This window comes from Heloderma suspectum, chromosome 8 (genome assembly GCF_057233095.1).
Source record: "Heloderma suspectum isolate Gila_16-S chromosome 8, 16-S_ref, whole genome shotgun sequence".
NCBI classification, from domain to species: Eukaryota; Metazoa; Chordata; class Lepidosauria; order Squamata; family Helodermatidae; genus Heloderma; species Heloderma suspectum.
The window spans coordinates 38,021,018-38,040,479 of NC_139465.1; the positions used below are offsets into that span (position 1 = coordinate 38,021,018).

Genomic DNA, 19,462 nt, shown 5'->3' on the forward strand with positions numbered 1-19,462 from the left:
ATTCAGGGGATAAAGATGCTCATACACAATAGAGACAATAGTTTAGACACAACTGGCAGGCATATCACTTGCTTCAGTCTGAAAGGAAAAGGGGGGAAGAACCCTAACCCCAAGTGGGCAGCTTCGTAATTCCACAGCCTTGTTTGCAGTCTGAAGTATTACGCTGGTTTCTAAAGCACCAGGACATAGATCACTCCCACCTGGAATGGGATCTTTCTGATCTCATCCATCACTGTGATGGTCCTCTTTTCTTCCCACACAGAAGGAAAGCACTGTAAGATCCTGTGTTTAGCAAGTTCAGCAAGTCCCTTCTGGAATGACTCCCTCCTCCACCCCCACCCTGGTCTTACCACAAATGCCGCACATCCCATAATCTGTGGGTAGTGCCAGCTCCAGGTTTTTGAGGGCCTTGGGCAAGGTTCTCTCCATGGGGCCTCCTCTAAGTGAGTTGGCCTTCTCACCACCATTCTCACCAGCTCCTTATCTTCTTCACCATTGCCCCCACTTGCTGGCTGGACAGGTATAGAGCCAGTGAACAAGTAGGCAGTAGCCTCAGCTGTTCCTCATTCTCACCATCACCATTGCCTGGGCCAGGCGAACAAGCAGGTTGCAATGGTGAAGAGGAGGAGCAACTCCAGGGGGCTTTTGTCAGTGGGGCCCTCCTAGGGTGTGGGCCCTCAGCAGATGCCCAACCATGCCTACCCTTGAAGCTGGCACTGATAAGAAGCTCCTTGCAGTGGTGTGAGTACAGTGTTGGACAACCTTGAGTGGGGAGACATAGGCTCTAACTCCACACAGCCTTGAAATTTACTGGATATCCTTGAGGCAATCATTCCCAACCTGACACACCTCACAGGGCTGTTATGAAGATGAAAGGAGGTGGTGTGGGTGGGCGGGAAGACAAAATATGTACACCACCCTGGAGGAAAGACAGGATAACAGCGCAATTAATACAAACCTAGAATCATAGAGTTGGAAGGGGGCATTTAGGCTACTGAGTCCAACCCTCTGCTCAGTGCAGGACACACTCAGTGCAGATTTCTGTCCAGTCTTTGCTTGAATACCTCCAGCGACTGAGAGCCCATCACCTCATCCAGCAGTTGGTTCCATTGTCTGGCTGCTCTGACTGTTGGGAAATTTTTCCTGATGTTCAACCAAAATCAGGCTTACTGTAATTTAAGCCTGTTATTTCATGTCCTACAGTCTTGGATGATAGAGAATAGCTTGTTGTCCTCTTCTGTCTGACAACCCTTTAGGTACTTGAAAAGGGCTAACACAAGAAGTTCCATTCTGGATCAGATCAAAGGCCTATCTAGTCCAGCATCCTGTTCGCACAGCTGATAACCAGATGCCCCAGCTGGAAGATCACAAGCAGGACATGAAGGCAATAGCACGTGTCGAATTGTTTTCTGCAGCCACTAGTATTTGGAGGCAGACTGCCTCTGATACTGGAGGTAATGTACACCCATCATGACTACTAGCCATTGATAGCCTTCTCCTCCAGGAATTTGTCCAAGCCTGTTTCAGAGCCATCAATGTTGGCAGCCATTATTGCATCCAGTGCTAGCAAACCCCATTGTTTCACTGTGTGTTGTGTGAAGAACTCTTTCCTTTTGTCTGTGTGAAGTCCTTCCTTTTGTCTCTCGTGAATGAATTTCCCACCACTCAGCTTCATTGGATGAAAGCACTGGGTTCTAGTGTAATGAGAGAGGGAGAAAAACATCTCCCTATCCACTTTCCTGATAAAATATCCAAGTGGTGAACAATAAAAAGAGAATAATAATAATAGAAAAACAGAGTTAAAACTGTTAAAATAAGATTGTGCCAATAAAACCATGGCTGGTTAGTCAGGGAAGGCTTGTTTAAATAAAAAATGCCTCCAGCAGGTGCTGCAAGCAAAACAATGTTGGTTGGTGTCTGACATCAAGGGGCAGGGAGTTCCACAGACAGGGAGCCATCACATGAAAGACTGTACACCAAGTGGGCACCAAACAGACTGCAGGTCCATGTGGAACCACCGGGAGGGCCTCATCTGATAAGCTCAGTAACCGGGCAGGCTGGTAAGGGAAAAGGCACTCTCTCAAATACCCTGGTCTGAAATGCAGCATTCCAGAGGCAGCTTGGGATCCAAAGCCACTCCATTCCCCCCTGCAGGCTGGAATAGGTCACATGGGAACATAAAAAGAGCCCTGCTGGATCAGAGCAAGGGTCCATCTAGTCCAGCATTCTGTTCATGCAGTGGCCAACCAGCTGCCCATGGAAACCCACAAGCAGGTGATAAGTGCAATAGCCATGTTCCCCAGAAACTGGTGTACATAGGCATAATGCCTCTGATACTGGAGGCAGCATATAGCCATCAGGACTAGTAGCCATTGATAGCCTTCTCCTACAGGAATTTGTCCAATCCCTTTTTTAAAGCCATGCAAATTGGTGGCCATCTCTACATCTTGTGGAAGTGAATTCCATAGTTTAACTATACACTGTGTCCTTCCTTTTATCCGTCCTGAATCTCCCACCCTTCAGCTTCATGGGATGACCCCATTGGGTTCTAGTATTATGAGAGAGGGAGAAAAAAGTCTCCCTATCCACATTCTCCACACCATGCATAATTTTGTACACCTCGATCATGTCTCCCCTCACCCTCCATTTTTCCAAGCTGAACAATCCCAGCTGTTGTAACTTTCCCTCATAGGGGAGATGCTACAGCCCCTTGATCACACCCATAACAAGAGGAGGCTGTTTGTGCTATGTAATGTGAAAATATATTTATCATTATTGTGACATAAAACAGAGAACCCATTTCTGGGAGAGCAGCCAGAGCATTTTTGCATTGCAAAATTTAGAGGAATGCAAAATCCAAAGACTAATTACATTCCAATTGGCACATGGGAGATGTGGATCAGATCAGTTTGCATCAGAATTCAGGCGGATTGAATTCTTCAAGATCCCTAATCCTGGAATAAATCAGGATTACATAGATTAGTTTCCTTAAGTGATTCACTGAGTGATTCACTGCAACATATTTGTTGTTGTTGTTGTTCAGTCGTTCAGTCGTGTCTGACTCTTTGTGACCCCATGGACCATGGCACGCCAGGCCTTCCTGTCCTCCGCTCTCTCCCGGAGTGTGCTCAAGTTCATGTTCATTGCATCGGTGATGCTATCCAGCCATCTCATCCTCTGCCGTTCCCTTCTCCCTTTGCCTTCAATCTTTCCCAACATCAGGGTCTTTTCCAGTGACTTTTCTCTCCACATTAGGTGGCCAAAATATTTGAGCTTCAGCTTCAGTACTTGTCCTTCCAATGAGCACTCAGGGTTGATTTCCTTTAGGATGGACTGATTTGACCTCCTTGCAGTCCAGGGGACTCGTAAGAGTCTTCTCCAGCACCACAGTTCGAAAGCATCAATTCTTCGGCGCTCATCCTTCCTTATAGTCCAGCTCTCACAGCCATACATTACTACTGGGAAAACTATAGCTTTGATTATACGAACCAGCAACCTATTGGGAAGTATTAATATTTATTAATGTTTATTTGTATAAGTCAAGTATACTCTGATAACTGAATCCATTAATCCATCCTTCCCCAACCTGGTGTCCTCCAGATGTGCTGTCTGGGAATTCTGGGAGTTGTCCAACACATCTGGAAAGCACCAGGTTGGAGGAAGTTGCTATCTATGTTTGCTTACCCAGCCTTTGATCTCTTCTTTCAAAGCAAAGAAAACTGTCTTGTTTACTTAATCCTCAGTTGTGTGTTACACAGGAACATGGGCAGTTTCTGTATACTGACTCTGACCATTGGTCCACTAGACCAGTATTTTCAACACTGACTGGCAGTGGCTCACAGGGCCGGCCCTCCCATGAGGTGGGAGAGTGGGAGCAGCAGTAAATTGGGCACTCCCCCTCACCCCCACCAGGAGGTCCAGCCACCACCTCACTCCAGTGAGGTGGTACTATAGTGGGTGCTCCAGAGCGCCCCATCAGCCCGCTCTCCAGCTGTGGAAAATATCACAGCCAGAGAGTAGTCAGTGGGCCTCTCTGGAGCAGCCACATGCCCTCTGGCTCACTCTGCAGATCCTCTCAGAGTGAGCCAGCGAGCAGGCTCTCTGAAGAGCCAAAGCAGCCATCGCAGCTCTTCACAGGGCAGTCAGGCCCAAATGCCCTGCTCTGAAGAATCTGAAGAATTGCTCTGACCAATGCCCTGCTCTGATTAGAAGGCCTCTGAGGGGGCCTTCTTCAGAGCCAGGCATTGGGGGAGGGGTGTCCGTGGAGATGGTCCACGATATTCAGAGAGTTGTCTTGGCTTGCCTTGAGAGGATCCTGTTGGAGTGAGCAACAGTAGGAGGTGGGAGATGTGGTAGTGATGAGGTGGGTGGACGGGGGTGGGGGGAGAAGACATGATGGCAATGGGGTCACACTGGCGCATGTGTGCTCTTCTACCTCTGGCGGCAGGAGAGCTTGTGCTGCTGCTGGTGTTTCTCCAGGGTTTTACAGACAGGAGTTATTCCAGCCCTACCTGCAGATGTCAGAGATTGAACCTGAGACCTTCTGCATGCAACATATATTCTCTACCACTGAGACGTAGACCCTTCCCCATGTTAAGAGTCCAACACCATCCACATAAAGAGGGTTCTAACAACAACATGCCCCACCCACCCACCAATGATAAATGAGAAGCAAAATCCCAGAATCAAAACTGGTACAAGGCAGACGTAGGGTAGGAACGTGTGTGCAGTCAAGCCATCTAATTTCTTGTCTTCAGGGCTTGACAAAAGGAGGCAAAAGCTAAAATGACATGTAACATAGATTCCCAACCATAGTGACAGGCTTCAGGCCATCTTTGTAGAAGAAATGGAACAGCTTTCAGTTGATCCATTAATTACTGCTAGCCAGGCTGTATATCTCTCCAAAAGCTCTGTTCTTGCATCAAGGGAACCATTTCAGGTTTCATTGGAATGGGGGGTGGGAGAGAGATTTCAGTTGCTGAGGCAAGAGAGAAGTGACCAGATCTTCAGAAAGGTTTAAATGGTGGGGTTCTAGAGAATAATGGCCTTCTTCCATCCTACTCCCATGGTTCCATGAGCTGCTTCATATATTATAAGGTGGTAAACATATATGTTGACTGAAGGCAAAAGGAGAAGGGGACGGCAGAGGATGAGATGGCTAGATAGCATCACCGATGCAATGAACATGAACTTGAGCACGCTCCAGGAGAGAGAGCAGGACAGGAAGGCCTGGCGTGCTACGGTCCATGGGGTCACGAAGAGTCAGACACAACTGAATGACTGAACAACAACAACAACAAAAACATATATGTTACTGCATTCAGACCTAACAAAGAATCATAGTCCGTCCCTGCTTACTGAGATGTCTTACTTTGTATGATAAATAATGCAGCTAGTGTATATTTAAACATAAAGAAATGGACAAAACTGAAAATATAAAAGAAAAAGACAGATGGAAGGAAGGAAGGAAGGAACCTAGCTCAGGTCCAAAAAGTCTATTATGCGTGATCATGAACAGTTTGAAAAGGGCTTTCAGGACTTCCTAGTTCCTTAAACAGAAACTATGTTCTTTGGAACTTTAAAAATACACGCACACACACACCTGGGCTCCTACCAGCTGCAGATGTTTTCTCATATCACTTCAAAACATAGTGTGACTCAAGGACCTGTGCTTGAGATAAGATAACGTAGCTCAGACTGAACTTGCACTAAGATATCTGAAAGGGGATGGAACAGGAGGAGGCGCGCACCTGTTACTGAGTGACTTTGTAAAGTATTCTCTTTCATTTCCTGAAATAATGAGAGAAAGAAATGATTCATCTTTGGGGGAGGGGGTGCTTTTATGTCCTGTTCCTGAAAGAGAAAGGGAAAGCCTGCCTCAGACAATGCCACTTGTAGGGAAAAAAAGATACACTTGGGCAGAAATAGAGAAGAGACAAGGGAACAAAGCGGTGGAGGGGCAAATCTCCATTACATTTTCCCAAACACCTTCAAAAGTGTGGATTCACAATGTGAACAATACAGTTTCTTCCGTTTCCAAGCACCTATCTTGCCCCCGCCGCCAGCAGCTCTGGGGGTGCTTTCTGCAGTTTAAGAGAAGTCATGTTTCATCACAAAATGTCTTTCAGTTTTCACATTATCTAGCACAGTCTTCCCCAACCTAGTGCCTTCCAGACATTTTGGACTAAAACTGCTATCATCCCCACCCATGCTATCTGGGTGTGATGGGAGTTGTAGTTCAAAACATCTGGAATGATGCACACAGTGACTACAATTCACATGAACGTAAGAGGTTTAGATTACTCCTGTGAGGCCTATTAAAAACCAGGTGGTTTTCTTCTAGAGTGTATTCTTTACCAAGAAGGAGAGTATTTAAGAACATAAGAACATAAAAAGAGCCCTGCTAGATCAGACCAAGGGTCCATCTAGTCCAGCATTCTGTTCACACAGTGGCCAACCAGCTGTCAACCAGGAACCCACAAGCAGGGCATGAGCGCAACAGCACCCTCCCACCCATGTTCCCCAGCAACTGGTGTACATAGGCTCACTGCCTCTGGTACTGGAGGTAGCACATAGCCATGCCATCAATAGCCTTCTCCACCATGAATTTGTCCAAATTTCTTATACCCTCCCCCTCCCACCCCATGCTCTCCCTAGCTGGAGATGGATGTTGAAGACAGAGGGAGTGTTCATAGAACAATGGGCCTGGTTGTGAAGCATTCCCACCATGTTCAATTCAAGTGTATTTTTGAATTATGAAAAAAGAGGGAATGAATGAAAAATTTTTTGAACGTTTCCAGTTAAAACTGGCTGAAGGTGGTGCTAATTGGCCAGGTCCAGTTTTGCAATGTTTTGCAGAAGGAAGCCTCTGATCCTGGACATACTAAAAAGAAGGACACTGAATGGCCATTGAAATGCATTGGCTCATTCCAAATGGCCGTCCGAAATCACTGGAAGTTTTAAGGGATCATCTTCAAATCCAAAAAGCTAAAATAGATAAACATTTATTTTTCATAGAAAACAACTCAGAATCAAAATATTTCCTAACAGAGTGATATCAGGGAACAAATCCTGTGATCTCAAGACAGAAGTTTCTAGAGATCATCTCCTAATAAAACAGAAATTGGATACAATAAACAGAAGGGGACTGAACTCTTACGTAATGATAGATAAGCACCAGTTTCAAATGGCCTAAACGTGTGGGAGGGTTTTTTTCCCCCCAAACTGCCAAATATTATTTCCATGATTACATATGCTCCCTGCCACCCCTCCCCCTCCTCCCCCCTCCAGCAACCTCCTCTTACAACAGGCCTGTATTTCCAAATGGCCATAGGAATATATTAGAATGATACCACAACGCCACAAGAAACAGAGGGAGCGCCCAAACTGTGCATGGATGACAGAGGTACTATCCCCAAACATCCTAATAGTCCTGATGTGATGCATGCTCCATAGGAATGGGCGCTCCCTTGGCATGGCTGTAATATTACGGTGTCCTTCAGAATGGCCATAGGAATGCATTGGACGGAGACAAACAGCCTCAGAGCCTCAATACTGCTCACAGGTGCCAGAGGGAGTACCCCCAAAGGCCTCAAGAGTCATGATTCCATTCCTGCGCCATAACAATGGCCCCTCCTTGCGCATGGCCATAATATTCAGATGACCTTCTGAATGGCCATAGGAATGCATTGGGCTGAAAGAAGAAGCCCCACAGAAAGGAGAAGAAGCCCTCAAACTACTCATAGGTGACACAGTTAGTACCCCCTAACACGCCAGGAGTTCCAGTGTGAGGCATGCTCCATAGGAATGGCCCCGCCTTGCGCATGGCCATAATAATCAGGTGTCTTTCCGAATGGCCATAGAAATGCATTGGACTGAGAAAAGCAGCCCCACGGAAAAGAGCAGGAGACCCCAAATTGCTCATGGGTGATAGGGTTAGCATCCCAAGCATCGTAAGAGTCTCTGTTTGATGCATGCTCCAGTGGAATGCCCCCCTCTTTCTGCATGACCATAATATTCAAATGTTCTTAATGGCCATAGGAATGCATTGGATTAAGAAGACAAGCAGTCCCACAGAAAGGAGCAGGAGCCCTAAAATTGCTCACTGGTGACAGACTTAGTACCATCTAACACGCCAGGAGTTTCAGTGTGATGCATGCTCCACAGGAATGACTCCCTCCTTGCACATGGCCATATATTCAGATGTCCTTCTGAATGGTCATAGGAAGGCATTGGGCTGAGATGAGCCACCCCACAGAAAAGAGCAGAAGCCCCAATACTGCTCACAGCAGGTGACAGTGGCAGTAGCCAAAGCGGTCACAAGAAACCTAGGGCCGTTCCCTTTCCACAGCAATGGCCCCTTCTTGCAGATGGCCATAATATTCAGGTGTCCTTTGGAATAGCTATAGGAATGCATTGGGCTGAGAAGCAGGAGCCCCCAAAATGCTCACAGGTGATAGAGTTAGTACCCCCAAACATCCCAAGACCCCAGATGTGATGCATGCTCCATAGGAATGGCCGCTTGTTGCGCATGGGCATAATATTCTGATGTCGTTCCAAAAGGCGATAGGAAAGCATTGTTAAGAGAAGCAGCCCCACAGGAAACAGCAGGAGCCCCCAAACTGCTCACAGTTGATAGAGGTGGTACCCCCAAGAGTCCCAATTTGATGCATGCTTCCCAGGAATTCCCCCTCTTTGCACATGACCGTAATATGCCCTTCCAAATGGCAACAAGAATGCCTTGGACTAATACAGGAAACCCCAGAAAAGAGCAGAAGCTGCAAAAATGCAAATGGGTGACAGAGTTAGTACTCCTAGCATCCCTCATGGATGACAGAGTTAGTACCCCCAAAGGCCCTGGGAGTTCTGATGCCACTCCCCCTTCATAGCTATGACCCCTCTTTGGGCATGGCCCTGATGTTCAGATGTCTTTCTGAATGACCATAGGAATGAATTGGCCTAAGACAAACAGCCCCACAGGAAACAGCAGGAACCACAAAACTGCTCACTGGGGAAGCATGGATAGCTCCTTTAGAGTTCTGACTGGCTCTGACTGAAACCCAGAAAGGATTCACTGCCCCACTGACATCGGAGCCACCAGCCTCCACTGGTGTATGGCAGTTGTGAATGATAAGAGCAGAGTTGGGGTGGTGGGGGAAGCCATTCCAGAAGAGACTTTCTGAACTTGCTAAAAACAGGATCTCGAAGTGCATCTATGAAAAGGAAAAGATGTTCTAAAAAAAAAAGAACATCACAGTGATGGATGAGGACACAGGATCCCTTCTATGAAAAGGAAAAGATGTTCTAAAAAAAAAAGAACATCATAGTGATGGATGAGGACACAGGATCCCATTCCAGGTGGGAGTGTTCTATGTCCTGGTGCTTTTGGAGTCTGTATAATACTTTGGACTGCAGAGAAGACTGTGGGGTGACAAGGCGGCCCACTTGGGGTTAGGGTTCTGCTGCCCTTTTCCCTTTCAGACTCAAACTAGTAAGAGATAAGCCTGCCAGCTGCATCTAAACTATTGTCTCTGTCACGTATGCATCTTCGTCCAATGAACATTCTTGTAGACCTGAAGAGGGTTCTGCCGATGTTGCTGCTGCTTTGTGGTGCTTGGGATTCGAGAGCTGATGACTCGTTAAATCAGAGGGCTCTTGATCTCATGACTGAAGCCCCTTTAATTGATGGGTACGTTGATGTTCTTTCTCTCCCTTCTCTCAACCCCCTTAGGGCAATTTGCCACATTATTGTTGTTGATTCTGTGTCCAAGCCTGCCTGATTATATTTTGCAGTTAAAAGAACCCATTTCTGCACTCAGATGATTATGCCATTAAATGTGTTTGCTCGTTTTATAAAAACCTTCTCTAGCTTCATTATCTTTTTTAATGATAAAAAAGCATCCAAAGAGCAAAGTTTGGGCTTTGGGGGGTTGGGGGTGCTGAAGCTGCAAAAGATGGCCAGAGAAGGTACAAGAAGAAAGACTTGTTCTGAGGTTCTTTAAAGAAAGGATTCCTTCTCCTTCTGTAAGATACTCTCCACTATGAAGAATACATTTTTGCACAGTGCAATATTGAGAAAGCTCTTCCATTGGGGGAAATGCAGCTTTTTCAAAGGACCAGCAGTTGCTTGTCCATATTACAATAGTGTCGTGTGTGTGTGTGTGTGTGTGTGTGTGTATGAAAGCCAGTGTGTTGTAGTGGTTAGACTGTTGGACTGGGACTGGGGATGTTGGAGGAGTCCTTTTGGGGAGCTTTCGCTCGCTCGCCTCCCTTGGACTTCATTCCATTTTCTGCTAACTGGCCTGGCTCATTCTTCAGTTAGCAGATTTTCTGTATTTTTCAAGTTGCGCAAATTGCATCTGTAATTTGTGCAAGCTTGTGTAATTTGTGCAAATTGCACAAATTTCGACCAACCTTTGTGCAAATCTCTATTTGCGCAGACTGTGGCCCCAACCAAAGAAATCCCGCAAAAAGTCCCTGGAGTTTGTGGGAAATCTGTAGCTTGGCTCGCAAATGCAAGCTGAGTTGAGCAGGCAGCGGAAATTTGTAGTACCCAAAAAGGGCTGGCTTTCCAAACAATGGACATCCCTACTCAGGAGATCTGGGTTCTGGTCTCCACCTTGGCCATGAAGCTCACACTGGGTAACTTTGGGCCCGTCACTGACTCTCAGCTTAACTTACCTCACAGGTTGTTGTGAGGATCAAATGGAGAGGAGGAGGACCAGGTAAGCCACTTTGGGTTACTTGCAGGAGGAAATAAGGCAGGATATAAATGTAATTATATGTATGTATGTATGCATGCATGTCAATCTGATTATTTCTTCACAAGATCCCTTTATTGTTACTGAAGCATTGCACTTCCCCAGTCAGCTGGAAGTGGAATTAAAAGGGTGGTTTCAAAGAAGCTTCATATAGTGTTATACCATCTAGCGGTGGCCTTCCCCATCGAGAAGATCCTGCCATAACAGGTGTAGGCAGTCTGTGACTCCCATCCTAATTTCATGCAGCCCTTGGCCTATTTTCAAAAGGGGTAAATAATAGAAAGAAGACTTCAATTTAACATCTCCCCCCCATCCTGCTACCAAAGGGAAACAAAAGATGATGAAATGAGAGGCAATAAATTACTCATCCTCCAGCTATACTGAACAGGAAAGCAATAAAATGGTCTGAACTTGTAACCAGGAAGGTTTCAGTTTAAATAAACACTTAGCCTAAAGAGCCTTAAGACTGCTTTGCCTGCCAGGCTGATGCTACAATTACATTTTTTAAAAGTCACCATAAATCAGGGTGTGTGCGGGGGGAAACTCAGGAGGTCAACACAAGGAAACACTGGAATGTAACTCTTTGACAGTGGCACCATATGGATTCCTTACTGAAGGTGAGCAAAAAAAGAGAAAAAGATGCCAATGCCAAAGGAAAGGGCTAATATGGAACCAGCCTGTCATTTAGGCTGCAATCCTATGGACACTTACCCAGGAGTAAGTCCCATTGCAGGGATGGGGAACCTGCAGCCGTGGGCTTAATCTGGCCACAGATCGTCCTTGGAGTGGCCTACAAGTCCCACCACCTGGACAATCCCTGCTCTTATCTTGGATCATTGATCAGACATAATAGCAAGGATTCTCCTACACGCCACTCTCTCTCCCATTTGGGAGGTGTCACATTCCTACGTCCTCCCCCTTCGCAATCAACCCTCTCCAGGAAACAAGGCTTCAGGCTAACTCTACTTTATTAGTTAATGATAGCTTCTTTACAAATGCAGAGTCTAGGAAACTCTCAGACTGCATAGAACTAGCTAATCCACACAGCTATGAATATCAATAGCGGAGATGAAGTGGAAGTTAGAGAAGTTGCCAGCAGTCTGGGCAAGAACTTTTTGGCCAGACTAGCTTCACAGGAATGCCCCTCTCTTAGGGTGGCTCCCTCCTATGTTGGCTTCCACAAGGGGCCAACCTGGTGGAGCACCTGAGCCCTGTCCCTAACTTTTCCCACTTCACTCTGCAATGGACTCTAGTGTCCCTCAAGTCACACCCCTCGCTCTCAAGTCGCTCTTGACTGGGCGGGAAGCTTCAGTCTGTTTCCCGCCTCCCAGCTGAGCAGAGCAGAGCGGAGCAAGCTGCTCCAGCTGGTCCAGGGACTACAGAAGCAGGCAAGCTCCCAGAGAGCGAGCGACCGGAGCGAGTGACCAGGGGGAGCAAACAGGAGTTGGCCAGGGGAGTTCGGCAGGGGAGGTCAAGGGGGAGGCCCCTAACATTTTTTTTTAATTTTTTTAATTTTTTATTTTTTTAACTAACTTTTTTCCATTTATTTGTCTTCTAACACACACTTTCACACCAGTGGGACTCTGCTTTTAACCTCTGCTGAGTAGAGGAGCAGGCACAGGCTAGTCTAGAACAATCACAAAGCCAGACACAAAAAGGGAAAAGAGGCTATGGAAGGACAAGACTCTCCAGTGGTGGTGACCTGCAAGGTGTGTGCAATGTTTGTTTTCTTGCCTGAGAACAACATGGCCTACAGCTGCAACAAGTGCAAGTTCATCACGCTGCTGGAGGAAAAAGTAAGTGGACTGGAGCGGCGACTGTCGACCCTCCGGGGAATAAGAGAACACAAAGAGTTCTTGGACAGAATGGGGGAACTACAGCAGCAAAGGGCAGACCAGAAGCTTGAAGAGCAACAGCAAGATGAGGCAGTGGGAAATGCTGAGGTGAAGAAAAATGGAATAGAGGATACTCCTTGGAAAAGGGTGACAGTTAGGAGAAGAAGAACTAGACACCACTCTGCACCAGTGGAGCTGTGGAACCGATTCCAGGTACTTGCGGATGAGACTGGAGGACAGCCTGCAGAGGAAGAATCACAGGGGAACCTGCATGAGAGTGAGCAAGAGGCTAAAGGTCAGTCAAACAGAGGCGATGAAACCCAGGCCTACAAGAAGAAGAAGAGAAGAGTGGTAGTAGTGGGAGACTCCTTGCTGCGTGGGATCGAGACCCAAGTATGTCGCGAAGACCCATGGACTCGCCAGGTATGTTGTCTCCCGGGAGGACAGATTAGAGACGTGACTGAAAGGTTGCCTGCACTCATAAAGCCCACTGACAGGTATCCCTTTCTTCTCATCCATGTGGGAACAAATGATACCGCCAAGCGGAGCTACAAAGAGATCACGTCAGACTTTGAAGCTTTGGGAAGGAAACTCAAGAACTTTGGGGTAGTTTTTTTGAATAGTTTTCTCATCCATCCTTCCAGTAGTTAGAAGAGGGATAGAAAGGGAATGAAAAATACTCCGGGTGAATGACTGGCTACGAAGGTGGAGCCGACAAGAGAGATTTGGATTCTGGGACCACAGGCTATACTTCCTGGAAGATGGGCTGTTGGCTAGGGATGGGTTGCACCTCACAAAGGCTGGGAAGAATGTGTTTGGCCACAGCATGAAGAACTTCATCAGGAGGGTTTTTAAACTGAATCCTATGGGGAAGGGAGATGTAATGTTGGGGGTAACAATGGACATAGGCACATGCACTGCAATGGAGAGAACAGCTCTGATAGCGCCCAATAATAGTCTTCAGACACATGTAGGAAGAAAGCCAGACTATGAAGCACATGGTCTTCGATGTCTATATACTAATGCCCAGAGTATGGGAAACAAACAGAGCGAACTTGAACTCTTAATACAAGAGGGAAATTATGACCTGATAGGTATAACTGAGACTTGGTGGGATGACTCTCATGACTGGAATACAGCAATTGAAGGATATAACTTGTTCAAAAAGAACAGGAGGAACAGAAAGGGAGGTGGGGTTGCACTGTATGTGAAAAATACATATCTCTGCACAGAAATACAGGAGGAGGAGCTTGGTAGCCCCATCGAGAGCATCTGGGTTGAAATAAATGGAGCAAAGAATAAAAGGAACCTGGTGGTCGGAGTCTACTACCGGCCACCCAATCAAGGAGAAGACGAGGATGAAACTTTTGAAAAGCAAATAGCCAATGTTTTAAGGAAGCATGATGTAGTAGTAATGGGGGACTTCAATTTCCCCGATATTTGTTGGGAGACAAATTCTGCGAAACATGGCCCCTCCAGGAAATTCCTGACTTGTGTGGCGGATAACTTCCTCCTACAGAAAGTAGAGGAAGGAACTAGAGGATCGGCTATCCTTGACTTGATCCTAACCAACAGAGATGACTTAGTGGATAAAGTAGCAGTTACAGGAACTCTGGGGGAAAGCGACCACGTTGTACTTGAGTTCTTGGTTCTAAGGGAAGCAAAAGCCGAGTGTAGTGAAACGCGTACCCTGTATTTTAGGAAAGCTGATTTTCATAAACTCAGAACAATGATCAGCAAGGTCCCATGGCAAGCGATGCTAGCGAGAAAAGGAGTCCAAGATGGGTGGGAGCTTTTAAAAAAAGGAAATTCTCAAGGCACAATCACAAGCAATTCCAACAAGAAGAAAAGGTGGAAGACAACAGAAGAAGCCAATGTGGCTTCACAAAAAGCTTAGGGATGACCTGAAAACAAAAAAGGACACATATAGGAAGTGGAAAGAAGGCCAAGTAACAAAGGAAGAGTACAGGCAGATAGCACAGAATTGCAGGGATGGCGTCAGGAAGGCTAAAGCTGAGGATGAGCTGAGGTTAGCAAGGGATGTTAAAAACAACAAAAAGACTTTCTTCAGCTACGTGCATAGTAAAAGGCAGAGGAAAGAAATGGTGGTTCAGCTATTAAATAAGGATGGCAAAATGATAACAGATAACAAAGAAAAGGCAGAGGTGCTCAATTCCTACTTTGGCTCAGTCTTCTCCCAAAAGAGGGTCTATGACCCCCCTGGCAAAGGCGAAGTACAGGCTGAAGGGGCAGGATTGCAGCTTGAGATCGACAGGCATATGGTCAAGGAACACCTCATTACTATGAATGAGTTCAAATCTCCAGGGCCAGGTGAACTGCATCCTAGAGTCATAAAGGAACTGGCAGAAGAACTCTCAGAACTGCTGTCTATTCCCTTTGAGAAATCATGGAGGACGGGGGAAGTGCCAGATGACTGGAGGAGGGCTAACGTTGTCCCTATCTTCAAAAACGGTAAAAAGGAGGAACCTGGGAACTACAGACCAGTCAGTCTGACATCAATCCCTGGGAAAATTCTGGAGCAGATCATAAAGCAATCCATCTGGAAGCACCTTGACAACAATGCAGTGATTACTCGAAGCCAACATGGATTTGTCAAAAACAAGTCCTGCCAGACGAATCTGATCTCATTTTTGGATCAAGTCACCTTCCTTGTAGACCGTGGGAATGCTGTAGACATCATATACCTCGACTTCAGCAAAGCTTTCGACAAAGTGCCCCATGATCTCCTGATGAGCAAACTAGCTCAAAGTGGGCTAGATGAAACAACGATCCGGTGGATCCACAGTTGGCTACAGAATTGGACTCAAAGAGTGCTTATCAATGGGACCTTCTCAAACTGGGGAGAGGTAACGAGTGGGGTACCGCAGGGCTCAGTCCTGGGCCCAGTGCTCTTCAATATTTGTATTAATGACTTGGAGGAGGAGGTGCAGGGAATGCTGATCAAATTTGTAGATGACACAAAATTGGGAGGGATAGCTAATACTTTGGAAGACAGAAACAAAATTCAAAGTGATCTGGATAGACTGGAGCACTGGGCAGAAAACAACTGAATGACATTTAATAGGGACAAATGCCAAGTTCTGCACCTAGGAAAAAGAAACCAAATGCACAGTTACAAGATGGGGGATACGTGGCTCAACCACACTACAAGCAAGAAGGATCTTGGAATTGTTGTCGATCACAAGCTGAATATGAGCCAACAATGTGATGTGGCTGCAAAAAAGGCAAATGCTATTTTGGGCTGCATTCATAGAAGCATCGCTTCCAAATCCCGGGAAGTACTAGTTCCCCTCTACTCAGCACTGGTTAGGCCTCATCTGGAGTACTGTGTCCAGTTCTGGGCACCACACTTTAAGAAGGATGCAGACAAACTGGAGAGGGTTCAGAGGAGGGCAACAAAGATGATCAGGGGACTGGAAACAAAGCCCTATGAAGAGAGACTGAAAGAACTGGACATGTTTAGCCTTGAGAAGAGAAGACTGAGGGGAGATATGATAGCACTCTTCAAATACTTGAAAGGTTGTCACAGAGAAGAAGGCCAGGATCTCTTCTTGATCATCCCAGAGTGCAGGACACAGAATAATGGGCTCAAGTTACAGGAAGCCAGATTCCGGCTGAACATCAGGAAAAACTTCCTGACTGTAAGAGCAATACGACAATGGAACCAATTACCTGGGGAGTTGGTGGGCTCTCCCACACTGGAGGCCTTCAAGATGAGGCTGGACAGCCATTTGTCAGGGATGCTCTGACTTGGATTCCTGCATTGAGCAGGGGGTTGGACTCGATGGCCTTGTAGGCCCCTTCCAACCCTACTATTCTATGATTCTATGATTCTATGATTCTCCTCCTCCTCCTCCTCCGAACCCTGGGGTCTCATGGTGGAGGAAAGGGGGAGCCGTTCAGGCTGGGCCATCTGTGAGTCAAGGTCTTGGGAAGAAAGTCTTACCATATCTGGGCTCACTAGGGAGGGTGCCTCCCTCTGTTCTAGCTCTTCCCATTCTGATTCTGAATCTGAGCTGACAGATATCTCCACACACTTGCATTCATTCCTGACAGGAGGCAAGCAGCAGGGAATCCCTGAGATAAGAGCAGGGAATCCCTGCTCTTATCTCAGATCAGTGATTGGACATAGCAGTGGGGATTCAGCTTTGTATGCTGCTTGTCATCCCTGAGCAACTCAGCTGGTGAAAAACAAAATGGATGGAGGCAGAACCATGGGACCAGGGAAGGAGCAGGGATATGGGGGCAGAGTCCTACCCCTGATGTCATCTGGACTGTGGGAAGCTCCGGGAATGGCGGGGGGGAGATAATCTGGACCCTAACAAGTTCAACCACCTGACTTCATGGGACTTACTTCTGAGAATTAGAATACATAGGATTGCATTGTTATTTCTTTAAAATCAAAAGTAGGGGTGAGCGGATCATTTACCCGGTTCTGTTCTGGGGCATCCTCCCCCCGGAATCCTCCCCGGCTGCAGCCGGACTTCCGGCCGCTGCTGCCGCACTGTGAACACAAATGGCGGCCGCAACGCCGGCTGCCATTTGCGTTTGTGCCTTGGGCCGTGATAGACTATGTAGCCTATCAGGGCCTAAGGCACGGATGCAAATGGCGGCTGCTATGGCAGCCGCCATTTGCAGCCGCAGCAGCCCGGCAGCAGCCGGAAGATGACCCGGAGCCGCCGCCGCCAGGTAGGTCCGTTCTGGGGGGGATTTCAGGGGGTGGAGGGGGGGTGGTCTGTTCCGCCATGGACTCTGGGGGGCTGCTGGAGTCTGTGGCGGAATTCTCCAACATCCCTAATCAAAAGAGCACAACATTGTAAAGCATCCTTTTACCAGAAGCATTAGCAAGAAACTTGTCAAGACATCTACAGTTACATAAGTTGATTACCCCAACCCAGTACAGCATTAGATATTACATAAGTATTTTGGATTGTTTGAGCAGACACTGCAAATACGTATACCGTAGTCAGCAAAATCAAACTTTGCTACTAGTAGGCACACTTTTCAAGAGTCTTTTCCTCCGAACCTTGTATAATCAACAGTTCAAAACATAACAAGAGAGATTTTCTACTGTATTGTGATTTCAGATACCAAAATGTAGTAATGGTGTATTCTTATAGTTACAATCTGCATATGCTGTCAGCACTGTCTGCAAACAGAGTTTTAGCAATGTCATATTCAGCATACATCTGACCTAGGATCTCTTCTACCTTGAATGGATTGTTCCCCCACCCCCACCCCCTGCTGCAACCTGCCCCCAAGAGGAGTCTTGTAATTCTTCTCCTGTTTCTTTTTATCACTCAGACACAATGATCTGCCACAGAAGCTGAGATGGTTTTACCAAAACAAGCTGAGTACAATTGACTTAAAGACCCTCAGCACCACAGACACAAATATTCAGAAGCTCCAAGCTGGTCATGTTGGTGCTCAGGTAGGTGCTTTAGGAACAGAGGAAGCTGAGTTATACTGAGTCAGCCTGTTGGTCCATCTAACCTCAGAGGGAACAGGGAAGTCTGAGAGGGTGGCAGATGATGTAAGTGTCCCTGTTAATCAGAATATCTTGGTGCTTCCATCCTGCAAGCCCTGGATCCACTACACCCCTGAGTGTATGATCTAAAATATTTCCCAGAAACCTCTGTAATACAAAAGGGTTTGGTGGGAGACACATCAAGATTCTTTAGGAGACAAGGCATTGAATATAAAGAATTTAAAACACACACACCCTAGCATAGGGGGGCAGTTTAGCCTACAAACCCTTGAGACAGGATGAAATATACATATGCTGTTAATGTTTCTTTCAGTTTTGGTCAGTGTATGTTCTCTGCAGTGCTCAGAACAAAGACGCAGTGCGTCTCACCCTGGAACAGATTGATGTTGTCAAACGGATGTGCGAAACCTACACAGAACTAGAACTGGTGACATCTTCACAAGGTGAGCTGAGGACTTTTTGACCTGTTTCGCACGTAGCGACAACCAAAAGTATGGGTTGAGTATGGGTAGTTGTTGAATCATGGGTTGTTTTTACGTATAAACCCCACACTATGACTTAAATATGGGTTGTTAATGATGAACAACCCAGGAAGAGAACCCATTGCTTGTTTTGGGGTTGTGAACTCTGAGTTAACTATGTGTTGTTTACCACAAACAAATCAGAGTTCACAACCCAACAAGAAACCATGGAATACACATTACCTGGGAAAACAGGTCTGCCCTAGACCAGGACCCACTATCTGGATTGGGGGTGAGCCAGCCTGGCTACTGGTGCTGCTGGTCCCACCAGCATCTTGCCCACCTCTGCCCCTGCCAAGACCACTTTAGTTGCCTCATATTGGGCTTGCTGTAAACAAACAAATTGTGTAGTACTTTGCGCACAATATTGTATGGACTCGTGTGTAGTGCTTTGCGCACACACACACACACACACACACACGCAAAAGAAAAGGAGATATGGAAATAAAACTACCTACAAGCTAAGGTGGAGATGGAGGGGGTGGGGAGGGAGATAAAGCCTAACAGAAGAGAAAAGGGTGTGTGTGGGTGTGTGGGTGTTAGAAAGATAAGAGTTGAAATGGGAAGGGAAGGAATACAGGAATTGAGAAAGGGGGAGCCAAAGAACAAGACAAGGAAAGTACTTGTTTTTTTCTTTTTAAAATAAAGAACCTAGAAAAGAAAGGGAAGACTGAAAGGAATAGTTGAATTGAGAAGGGCTGGGTGGCAAGGAAAGTGAAGCTGCAGCAGAACACACACACCACACAGAGCTAGCCAGCCAGCTCTCTAGCCAGCTCTCTCTCTCTAGCCAGCTCTCTCTCTCTAACCAACTCTCTCTCACAGTGAAACGAAAGCAGA

The 19,462-nt window shown here is 46.6% G+C and overlaps 1 protein-coding gene across 1 annotated transcript in view; it reads left to right on the forward strand.

Annotated features, from left to right (window-relative positions):
• Positions 1–9,612: 9,612 nt before the first annotated feature.
• LOC146339033 (dipeptidase 2-like) overlaps positions 9,613–19,462 on the forward strand; it is a 30,655-nt gene continuing 20,805 nt past the window's right edge. Inside the window, exons 1-3 of the mRNA XM_084812445.1 lie at positions 9,613–9,688; positions 17,921–18,047; positions 18,418–18,547. Coding sequence (XP_084668571.1) covers positions 9,663–9,688; positions 17,921–18,047; positions 18,418–18,547 — 283 coding nt within the window. The 5' untranslated portion in view covers positions 9,613–9,662. The remainder of the gene's footprint in view (positions 9,689–17,920; positions 18,048–18,417; positions 18,548–19,462) is intronic.